Source organism: Nothoprocta perdicaria, unplaced genomic scaffold (genome assembly GCF_003342845.1).
Source record: "Nothoprocta perdicaria isolate Ctin4 unplaced genomic scaffold, notPer1 scaffold_113, whole genome shotgun sequence".
In the NCBI taxonomy this organism is placed as follows: domain Eukaryota; kingdom Metazoa; phylum Chordata; class Aves; order Tinamiformes; family Tinamidae; genus Nothoprocta; species Nothoprocta perdicaria.
Window position 1 is genome coordinate 640,002 of NW_020454239.1, and position 12,070 is coordinate 652,071.

A 12,070-nucleotide genomic window follows, 5' to 3' on the forward strand; every position below is an offset into this window, starting at 1 on the left:
CCAATCTCCTGCTGGGACTGAGTTTATCCGCTGTATGCCTGACATTTGCTGGTTAGGAGAGCCTGCAGGATTAAAAAAAACACCAGATGCTAAATACCAGAATATCAATGAAATATATTGACTAAATGCTGTATGGTGCTAAGCCCATAAAGCGGCTTTTTAGTCATGTACTTTTACTGCCAAGGAAAGCCCTAACATATTCTATTGGAGCCAAAGTCCCAATGAATCTGGAAATAGAAAAAAAAAAAAAAAAACAGACGAAGTCTGGGACCATTTTACATCTGTAGTCTTAAATTCTTACATGGTGCAAATGCTCTCATGTAACACGCGTCACAGCACAGCACAGTAGGAACTGAAATAACTAGATTTATACATCCCTCAAAGGCATACTTTGCAACGGAAATAATGGCAGAGCTTTAGCTACAGAAGTGCTTCTGGGAGCCATTAATAATAATTATGAAACCTCTTACACAGCATCAGACCTAGGTTTCCTTTGTTTTTACATGGATTAAGGTCCTTAGAATTTTATCAAATTGTATCAGATTAAGCTTCAATATTTCATGCATTTCAGTGCTAATTTCAGTGKTTTTTTTTCTAAATAAAAAATGCTGTTGGTCATTGGTACTGATTACTAATTTTATGATTTTGCCATTTAAAAAAATGTTTTTCACAGTGTCTTTGTCTTTATCTATAAATGTTTGTGCGATAGAGCAGTAAGCTTTATAAATGCAATCTATGTATTTCTTCTGCCAATAATATGCTCTGTTCAAGAAAAAAATGAAACATTTTGATTTGGGGAATTGCCAGGCTAGGTTTTGGGGGAGTTTTATTTCTTTGTTTGTTAGTTTTACAAGCATTGTTTCCTTTATATCCTGTATAATAATGATTTTACTAATTTAAACTTATTAGATCAAAGCTGCAGAAGGTTCTTTTTCACTAGTAGGGGTTTGCTTTGTGTTGCCAGCAAAATCTCAGCCTAGCATGCGATTCATTTTGTAGGCACTAGGCAGAGTATAGTGTCACTAGCCCTGCCGGGTGGCCGGCAGAATGCAGAASGTCAGTCAACATTTCAGCACAGATATTCGACAGATATTCTTCTGTAAATGACTAAGAATATGTGAAGCAACCTACATTTAAAAAACATCCCTATTTTAAAAAAAAAAGACAACTCCATAAAATTATTTATCCGGAAATGTGCTTAGAAATCTTAAGTTAAAACAGTTCTGGTACTGTTTTTTTGTGTAGAGTTATATTCCCCAACCTTCTAAAGTCTCGATTTTTATCAGAAAACTGTATATATGAATCAGTGATTGCAGTAAGATGCATATATATCTGTATGTCTGTATTAATCTGCACTGGCATGTGCAGTGAAAGCTCTTTTCTTAATAGCTTCAAAGTGTATTGTCACTTTCAATTCTTTTGAGAAGGCCAGATACAAATTAAGCCCTTGACAAAAGAGTTTTCACAGARGTGATTGACGGTTATTTGCAGACTCTGTCACTAACTGTAATGCACATTTACTACTTAATTGTGGCCCTAAAGAAGAAGTAATGCTTGCTGCTAAAGATGCTATCAATTTAGCCTCTTTTGATGCATCTTAGTTTTTTGTTTTCTTTTTTCATTTATAGCTACCAGTTGTTTATTGGAACCATTTTTTAAACAATCTTGTTCCCAAAGAACTGCTAAAAATCTAATGAGATTGACGATAAAACAGAATTCAAAGTCTGTTGAAATCACTAGAAACAACGAAGTTTCCTTATTTTCAGTAGTCCATGGATAAAGTCCTTCCAAGACTGATTTTGTTCACTTGATTTTCCAGAAAGAAGGGACATTTTTGAAGTTACCTCTTAAATCCAGYCTTTCAGCAAAAGGCTGAGTCCTAGTGCTCTCCTCCAACCGTCTCCACTAGGCTGGAGTGCCATGGATCAATCAGCTTGGGTGGCAGTGGGGCCATAGGGATCAGGAAGATGTTACRTGTCAGTATTTTAGCAGGTGAATGGAGGATACTGTTTGGTTTTATGAATACTGTTGTTCTYTGACCTGTTTTAAGGTGATACAATGTCATGTCATGTCACAAACTCCACAAGAGCAAATGTAATTGGGGAAAAAACGTGGACTGTTGGAAAAGAGAGCTCTCGTARTTGAGCAATTATTGGAATCACTGCAGTCAGTAAATTTTGTAATGTTAGGCTGGAGCGCCAGCTGCCTGTGAATTCAGGATGAATTTAGCTTGTAGATTCTGGGGAAAAATAAACAAAAACAAAACCAAACAATTGCTTTAAGCATGTTTCTTTGCACTGCATTTGTTCCTTACCCAAAGGCATATTAAATTGTTGTATCTTTAACTGTGTTTTGATTGGCATAGTGGTTTATATGCTAGTTGTCTCACACTGCCAGGTGCATTCTTAAGATCATGAACTCTGTACTTCTTGGGGAAACTGTTTGTAGATTAATGTGCTGTTACAATGAACAATTTTCATGCAGGTCACTGGTATTGATCAGCAAGTATCCGAATCAAGCTTGGGGGAAAGGAACATGACAGAGGGCTTCAGCACACAAGGTGATCATACTATTGGTTTTGTCTACTTTGRAGAGGTGTACTGGGATTTTTGAGTTAGCTTTTTCTTCCTTTGTACCCTTGCCCATGGGAGAAAGAAGGACTTATTTTCAGATTGTTCGTGGCAAGATGAACTTTCTGCTACTCACAAACTGACATGGCTGGAAATGCAGAGGAAATCAAAGGGGAGTTCTGCTCAGCATAGCTCCCRTGGGAGCTTGTGCGCTTTGATTAAAGCCCTTTGGGGCAGGTCCCACAACTTTCATCTCTCTTCAAAGCCATGCACATAGCTGGCAGGCTGGTTCTCAGCAGCAGCAGTGACAGATGCATTTGCATTCTTACACTTGTGACCGTCCCCTTGTCTGCTGCGTGTGGTGGCAGTGCCCTGCATGGCTGGAGACGCCAGGACAAGAAACTTGCTGCCCAAAAGGCAGACTGAGTGAGGTGAATAGCTGCACAGAGCCAGATCATTGTGATAGAAAGTCTTGAGCACTAACTTCTTAGGGAGTGGACCAGCACTGAGGCCAGGATTTGAACTCTCTACACAGGAACGTGCCCATACGAAAGGGAAGTGGGAGGAGAGCAGCCTCCTTCTCCCTCTCTAGCATTTTCTGTATGTTTGGTGCCCCTGGGGTGTGAGTGCTTAGTCTTTGTAAGGAACCTCCCTCTTTCTGTAGTACCAGAAAAATGTGCCAGTGGAAGAGTAGAATAGTAAGAAACTGTAAATACGTTTGGAAGACTATAGAGAAGAGTTTGGATGGCAAGTGGTGCAAACAACCCCTGCCTGAAATACACTCAGTACAGTCTATTTGGAAGATTTATATTTCTGTGATCATTTTTGAGCTGTCAATGTAGACGAATGCTGAAAATGAGGTTCCAGAGGGAGGGAACCTGGGTATTGAAGATCTGTGCTTGGAAGACAACCAGAGACTTGATATTTTCCCTTACCTGTACAAACTTTCTGTGTATTCCCAAACTTGAGTTAAGGGAATATGTTGCAGAGAATCATCCCACTTATCTAAGTGTTTGGAGACGATCACTAAATATAAATCGTCCAGTAAACTACTGAGGCTTGAATAGTGCATTATGCAGTTTTAGCATGAATAGATATATTTGCATAGTTGATTGCAATGTGAATTTTTTTGCAATCTTATGACTGCCTTGTATATGTCATGGCTGTAATATTCAGACGATATTCTGTAATCCACTAAAAGATCCAGTCTTTATATGGTATAGAATAGAATGTTTGTCTCATCAGTACTGATAGTAGCAGCTTTTAGGCAAGAGGGCATCAGAGGCTGCTGAGTCTCTGATATCCTACATATTTTGTATGCCGGAGGTACAGAATGAGGGTGGATTCTCTTTTATAAAGCTCTTAGGTACTTATTTCAGGTAAATGATGCCTAGTTAGAAAGTTTTGGGTGCCAAGCTCATGGACAGCAGTGGTGGGTGTAAGACTGATCAGAGTCATGTTTATTCAGCAGTTTTGTAAAGTCTGCTTTTCCTRCTGTGGGATTTCTTGCTGTTTACCAGAGAAACCCATAGTGAAAGAACTGAAAGTTTGATTGTGGTTGCCGAAAATAACATGCACATTTATTAGCTAAAGAAAATGCAGAAGAACACTAAAAACACGTGACTGACTTTTTTGTTGCTATGGCCTTTTGTGAGCTGAAGGTTTTACCTACTACTGCTGTACTTGTTAATTACTTGATTTAAATCAGCACTGAAAACAATTTCAGAATTGAAAACAGTGTCAGGGAGGACTGGGTTGGGGCAAGGAGTCATCGCGATTGTTTGAATCTCTTGTTCTGCAGTGTCTGTTGACAGCACCTCCCTGATGGTCTCCGAGGCAGTGGATGTCCCAGACCAGAGCTGCTCCTCCGAAGATCTCTGTTCACTGGAAGTTCAGGGATCCCTCCGTTCTGTGGATTTTTCTCCCTACAGCATGACAAGCAGAGGGGCCGTGGAGCGAAGCTGCGGCAGCCTGGACTACGGCGCGCACTGCCGCCTGCGCCGGACTCGCTCGCAGGGCTCTCCTGCTGAGGACGATGGCTCCCACAGCAGAGCCTCTACGGACAGGTCTCAAGGACAGGAGAACGAGAGCTGTGCCCACGGCAGGGCCTCAGACTGTTCGCTGGAGAATTTCAGCTCCTCAGACAGAGAAGGGCCAAGTAAAGCCAGTCCATCCTTGGAACACCTGAAAATCTGCTGTGGGGTCTGCAGCCAGCCTGCTGTCCCTCCCCAGCCCTCCCCCGGTCTGGGGCCTACAAATACTTCATCGTACGCAGGCAGCCCAGAGACTGCTGCCCAGCAACATCCCATTACAAAACCCAGATTTTCAAATATAGTCCGATCAACTAGTGACCCTGTATCATGTTCCTCTCATACAGAAGGTAGGTGTAGCACAACACAGCTGTGGCTCTCCCCAAATGAGTTCTGGTTGATTTGGACAGTGATTAGTATTGCTGGAAATTGTACAAAACTTTGCAGGGTTAGATCACTTATGCATGAAGGTTTTATCTCCTTGCACACGTTCTACGTTTGAAAATTTTGAGGAAGAAAGAACGTGGGGAAAGGTACACGGTGAAATTAATAGTATTTTTTTAAATTGTACCAACCTGTAACCACCTCTTGAGTAGATGCTTCCACCTCTCTTTATATTATGTTGAGAAGCTAAACTAACAAGTTGCGTGGTAGTTGGGAGGTACCAGGGAAATAACTCATGAATTTCTCGTGCTCAGAGCAGGCTGTCCCTCCTGAAGGTGACACTGGGTCCCTGAGAGGGCTGGTGCACATCAGAGACAGGTAGGGTGTGACTGTGCGGTGGCACGCGGCACTGTGCAAAGGGAGGGTTGAAGGATGATAAAATGAAAGATGAGGTGCATGACAYGATGATGAATTAAAAGGTAAGTGTTAGTGTGTCCTGCATAAGCACCTGCTGCTATGAATATCCTCTTAGACAAGTATGGAAGAAAAGAGGAGCATTGTTAGCTCACCACTGTATCTTTATAAACATCTGTTCATTAGTAGGAGAGAAAATACTTGATTTAGAAGGGAGTGATTGGCCAATAATAGGAAGAATACAATATTTGAAAGCATTTGAAAGGTATGTTCTTTACAGAAGGATAGAAGCTGCTTAAAGGGATTTGTCTCTTAAAGAGATCTGGAAAAGTGGTTTGAGACTAAAGATGAAGAGATTTTTGAGATCTCATAAAAATTATGCTAGTGGAGGTGCATTCTCTGGGCTTTCTGAGAGAGCTGGAGGAAGAATCCTCATGTGAGTAGTTCAAAACAAAAGACAAAATACTGAAAGTGATTTCATTTAGGAATATGAAATTTTGAGTCTGATAGACTTTTTTTTATATTGTTATCTTTTTTTCTATGAATATCAGAGACCTCATACCCAGGGCAGTAATTGAGTGTCTTTTAACTTTAGGAATCTGACCTTATCTTGCTGTTCAAGCAATGTCAGCCTTCAATCTAAAAATGTTAAGGTTTGCATTTATTTTATGACTGATACTCCACTAGTTTGTCTGTGTTATTAATCTGCTRTGCAGGCAGTAAGTAGGAATTTGTGAATCCTTTCTACAGTGCCAAAGACTACCCTTTTGCTTCTGCATCTCACTGTGCAAGTTATCCATATTGTGCTCCGTATGCTCTTGGAGTAGTGTTTGACAGAGATGTTATTGTAGGCAGCCACATCTCTGTGCTCTTGCTGACTGTTGGGACACCTGCCATAACAGATGCTCTGGCTTCATTTTTAACACATCCTAAATACATCCATCTTTTTTTCTTTCTGGAAAAGGGGGCTTGTTTAATTTACTGTGATTATGGGAATTACGATGTCTAATTTCCAAGTTCTTGACCCTGCATGGGTTGAAAATGGGTGAACCACTGTTGAATTTTAACTGTGCTTAGCAAAGATGGTACTGAAGGAGGGAGCAAGAGAAGAGGCAACTTAAAATAAATGTGTGCTGCCCTCCTTTGCCATTCTTTTCCTGCCTACAGGAGCCTCTTTTACATGAAATCTTTGTTAGAGAAACACATGGGTTTAGATATACATATTTTTTCCATTCAAGTATTTGGCAAACTAGAGAGCTATATTGCAAAGTGTGACTCTGAGCAGCTTTCCACTGCTCTACGTTGCCTCACCTTCCTCACTGCATACTGATTGCTGAACTTTGGACATCGCACATAGAGCAGAAGCAGCACATTTCTAATAATATGTATTGACTGTCAGTAGCAGCTCTGAAGCTTATTTTTCCTAAGTGATGACATACAGTTCTTTATCATAATTAACTTCAGTGAAGCATTAGATGTTTCAGGACTGATCTATAGATTTCACCACAAAATTTTAAATACTGATATGTGGTAACTGTCATAGAAAAGTTCTAAACTACCTGTAACTTTGAAAGACACTAAAGATGACACTAAATACCTCAAGGGAGAGAGTGAAGAGRGGGGGGGTCAGCCTCTTTTCAGTGGYGGACAGCGATAGGACTAGAGGAAATGGCCACAAGCTGAGGCACCAAAAGTTCCGCAGGAACTTAAGGAAACATTTAAATAACAGTGAGGGTGACAGAGCCCTGGCACAGGCTGCCCGGAGAGGTTGTGGAGTCTCCTTCTCTGGAGATGTTTMAAACCCGCTTGGACGCAGCCCTGTGCCCCGTGCTCTGGGTGACCCTGCGTGAGCAGGGGGTTGCACTAGATGACCTCTGAGGTCCCTTCCAACCTTAAGCATTCTGTGATTCTATGAGGCAGACACAGAAAGGTGTTTTCGCTCAAAGACATATCACGCTCTAAGTTAGGAGAAGCTAGAAAAGGACAAGCCTGTTATGCAGAGGTGAAGTTCTCTCTGGAAACTACCTGTGGGCCTGTCGAGCTGTGTCCRGTGTGTGGATGGGCTACCGCCTTGTGGATCCACGCAGGAAGGAGTCCACAGCAGACTCTGCAGCTCTGTCAGTAAGAGAGCTGAGTGATCGGTGGTTACTGTAGTGTCCCTATTCCAGAAACTCACAGTAATGCCTGCTTAATTCAGGATTGTGTCCAACGGTGTCGTTTTGGCTTTGCTCCTCAAATTAAGCAGTATAATAGAGGATGGGAAAATAAAATCTCTGAAGTGTCCCCTCTTAATAAGCATGCCATGATTGGTGTGTGGTAGTACTTTAAAATAGTAAGGCAGGTTAAAGACAGACTAATAGCTTACAGCTTCTCTCTGTAGAATCTTTTATTTTTCTTCATTTAATTACTTACTCTACTGGAGGATTATAGTAGGTTTTTATTATGAACTTTCTTTAAAATAGTGAAGAAAATGGCTTCAATCTACCTAGGAGTTCAAAATAGCTTTCAGTCCTCTAAACGGATGTAAGCAGGGTAAGCATAAACAAGAGGGCTTATTCCATGCTGTCATAAGCCTGAGGTCAGAGGCTGCACATAATAGTGCAGACACTGGATGGTGTCACTCCAGCAGCTCTGATGCTCTGACTGGCATCTCAGAAAGGGCGTTAGAAACCTCTTGTCCGCCCAGCTCTGTGCAGGGCTGCTTGTTGGTGCCTTGTAGCCCTTTAATTGGAGCACCAGTAACCAGCCTGCCTGTTACCGCATCAGTGGTAGGTAGCATTTGTCCTCCGCGGGAGGAGAATCTATTAAAAAAGGGAGATAGAGTTATTGCACAAAGCTCCAGTTTTTATGGATTTTTCTCATTTTTCCATTTTCTAAGGTAAACTCTGTCTAGCAGGGAGATACAAGACGCTCTGCCCCAGACCACAGGGAGCCATCCCTGCTGTTCATGTGCAGCCTTCAGTAGCTGTGTAACAGGAAACCAAGCAAGACTATCCTCTAATATATCTTCTAATCCTATTTATTTAATTGCTTAAAGGACAGGTCTGTGTATAGTAGCTTCTCCTCATGAATGGATGTCTTGAAAGTAGTATTTCATCTGAGTAGCCTTACTCTGTAAAGGAGATTATAAAAGACGCCAGTGTATTTTCCATGCTTCCAGGAGAGGATGACAGGGTTTGGTTGTGCTCTTTCCCTCTCTCTGTTTCTCTGCGCTTAAAGGTGRTAATTGTGCCTGGACTCCAGTATACAGCCAGCATCGAGGCACAGGATTATTTCCAGCTACACTGGAAACAGGTGAGGATCGCTTTTCTACAGTTGGATCATAGGGGTTTCCTTCTCTTGCTAACTACCTGGTACCAGGTGCCCGTTTCCTGCACTGAATTTGGGGCATTGGGTTTTAAAGCCGGGGAGGGGGGTTGCTCCTTGCCTCACAGCAGGGTGTGATGAGAGGCAGAATTCCTCATAACGCTCCAATGCTGGATGAGCCACTGAGTGAAAACAAATGCTGTGATTTAACTCCATGTTTTAGCTTAGCTGTTTTAGCTTAGCTGTTTTTGCTTTCTATTTTCACATAATTTCTCATGTATTACTGCTTGTAATTTTTGAACGTCAGATTACAAGAAGAAACTTCATCCTTAGAGTCACTGAAAGTTAAAGCATTTTGAATTACACATGTAATGTTGAACAGTTGTCTTCCCCCTTCCCCTTCCTTAATATCAGCTGAAAGTTCTACAACAGAGTCAATGGATGTGCATGCTAGTTAGGCAGGAGTTTACATACTTGTCACTCATCTCTGCATGGTCCTTCTTCATGAGGCATCTTACCCCTCATGCTACTGTGCTGTTTAAAACAAACCATTCTGAAATGTTTCCTAATTTCATATTTCTGTTGTGCAGAAGAAAAAAACAGGAATTTTATGACAAACTAAAAACTTTTTGTTGACAGTATTTTGATTTGTTGACTTAAAAAAATGCTATTACTTGAAAGGTACTTTTTCCCCCCCCTCTTTAGTTCCTGTTTYGGGTTCTCACATGGCTGCCTCTGCTTGTCAGGATTCTCTGAGCAGTTTCCTACCAGCTGAAAAGCAGAGGGATACAAGGAAAATTGACCTCCGTGTAAAGTCAAAGGCTTTGCAAGCAGCCTCGAAAGAGCGACCGCACTCTTTAGTGGACCTTAAAGCCTATAAAGACACAAAAATTTTAGTGGCCAAGTTTTTGGAACATTCAGACTGTAATCTGCCTCCAGAAGTGCGTCACGTCGTGAACAGCATCCGCTCTGTTATCAAGTCTGACGAAAGACACATGGAGGAAGCCATCTTCAGTGCCAACATCATAGAGCAGGTGGGCCCCGCGTGTCTTGAAGAGTYGCTCAGCCACATACTTACATGTTTTTACAATGACAGTAGTTCAGAGAATTGTTCCAGATGTTCTTGTACAGTAACATGACTTTAATAAGGAAAAGTACTGATCAAGCAGAAGTGCATTTTCCACCGAAGCAATTGCAAATGCATTTAGAATTCTTTAGTGGGTAATACAGGTACACCTGGGACAGCATCTACCATACATGACCCTGTGTTTATATGCAGAAAGACATAACTAATAATAAATGTTTTTAGTAAGAGGAAAGGTGATGGATCACCTTTGGCTAGTGTTGTTATCAAAATGATAGATATAGGAATGAAGTTTCTATTAACAGGTTTAACAGCAGCACTTATGAGTGTGTCCAGGCTGCCTGTTGGGTTTCCACGGAGCATCAAGGATACCTGCTTGGCTGTTTCCCTTTTGAGGTGGCTTTCCTGTGGTGGTAGTCTGCCGATCCCTGAACAAGGGAAACTGGAGGTTCAGAGTAGGGTTTAATATCAGATAAAAAACATATGAGATAGTTTGATGTGTAGCAGAAATGGTACTGCATTTATAAAAGCTCGCTGCAATATTGTTTATCATAATTATCATTCACTTCACTTTTATAGTCACATCACTAGAAAAACAGTTATGATAGTTAATAGAAAGTTATTATGGAATTAATTTTTAACATTTTTAATGCTTTATACGATTTATAGGCCATTAAATCCTCAAGGTTGGAAAGTTGAAAACAACTTTATTTAAATTAAAAAAAAAGTTTCTCACAAACCAAATTATTATAAATAAATGTTTATGCAGATCATAAAGCCAGAAACCCCATGTGAGCTTCTGAGAGCCAAGGATACATACAGCTTTTTAACATTAAAGAAATAATTCCCATGAGGTTATGTTTTCAGCCAAAAACACTAATCAGTGAAAGTCCGAGCTGTTCCAGCAATCTACTTAAGAAGTCCCAGGATTCCCTCTAAAATTGCTGTATAATTCCGATTTGTGGAGCAGATTGACGGTTCCATTAGCCAGAGTGTTTGTTTACCACGCTTGTGAGGTTTCAGTGCTCTTCAGCCTTCCCCAAAGCTACTGAAGCTTCTCTTCCCCCTAAAAGAAACAGATTTCTTTCAGACTCATATTTGTCTATTATAAGGCAAAGTTGCCTTCATTTTCACTAGCTTCCTTTTCATTTTATAGCGAGAAAAGGAGGATTTGATTGCACCTTGCTGCTGGGCGGCTGTGACATGGATACGAGGCTCGATATCTTTCCAAGGTCCTTTGCTTTGCAGCAGCCAGTGCTCAGCCCTAGTGCTTTGGAGAACAGGGGAGGTGGGATAGAGAGGCCCTGGGTGCCTGCAAAAACCCGTGTCTCCTTGGAGGAAGCTCTGTTGTTAACTAGATTAAACACATAATATTCAAGGACTAAACCTCTTGGATGAAAACATTTCTTATTCTGTTTTTTTTTCCCCGTCTTTTCTTTCTCCATTGCTGCCCTTTCYGACAGGTAATCACGAGTTCCCAGCAGAATGTGAGCAGCTCTCGGAAGCGCCTCCAGGGAGATCTGCACCTGCAGAGCTGCGGGGCGCTGAGCTCGCCAGGCGCCTTCTCGCGCCGGGCGCGCGGCGCCCACAGCTCGGAGCGCGACCGGCCTCGCAGCCTGGGCCACGTTTGCCGGGAGACCATCCTTTGAGAACAGCCCCAGGTACGTGGGTCCAGCCAAGAGGTTTAAGGAAGAATCCAGGACTGGGAGAAATACAATAGTGGATGGCTTAAAAAGGAAAAAGTGTCTTCCTTTGGAATTCCACTTTTTTTCCAAGCGCAGGAAGCGAACGCCTGTTTTTCTGAATGTAAATTGCAGCCCTGCATTTTGCAGAATTTTACTGATTTATTAGTAAACTCGTAAGAAATGTTTTCCCAACCAGAAATGCATATATTTCTCTGTACTTATTTACAGAAATGCTGCTGATGCTGCCTAGCATTTCTTGAAAATCATTGCAAAACCACTACGAGACCTGTTGTACAACTTAAAAGTTGTATTTATTTAATGTACCTCAAAGTGTTTTAACTATGATCAGTGTTTTAATAAAAAGTATTTCTGGACTCTGTTTTTGCAACAGCTGATTTGGATACAAATGCAGAAGTTGTTTATAAGCAMGCGCAGTGCTTACCCTAATCCACATCACCAGTGTCGGTCGTGCCAGGCTAACCGAGCTGTCCTGATAAAACTGCTTTCCCCCTCCCCCCGAGAATGTGTTGCCCTTCGAAATTCCAGCCAAGGGTGCTGTGTGGTTTATTTTGGCTTTGATCTGAATGCCTATGAGCT

The 12,070-nt window shown here is 41.6% G+C and overlaps 1 protein-coding gene across 1 annotated transcript in view; it reads left to right on the plus strand.

Annotated features, from left to right (window-relative positions):
* Positions 1-11,647, plus strand: part of FAM189A1 (family with sequence similarity 189 member A1) — a 59,898-nt gene extending 48,251 nt beyond the window's left edge. Inside the window, exons 8-12 of the mRNA XM_026052364.1 lie at positions 2,485-2,560; positions 4,372-4,950; positions 8,618-8,692; positions 9,410-9,738; positions 11,252-11,647. Of these exons, the coding sequence (XP_025908149.1) occupies positions 2,485-2,560; positions 4,372-4,950; positions 8,618-8,692; positions 9,410-9,738; positions 11,252-11,437 (1,245 nt within the window). The 3' untranslated portion in view covers positions 11,438-11,647. The remainder of the gene's footprint in view (positions 1-2,484; positions 2,561-4,371; positions 4,951-8,617; positions 8,693-9,409; positions 9,739-11,251) is intronic.
* Positions 11,648-12,070: the final 423 nt, after the last annotated feature.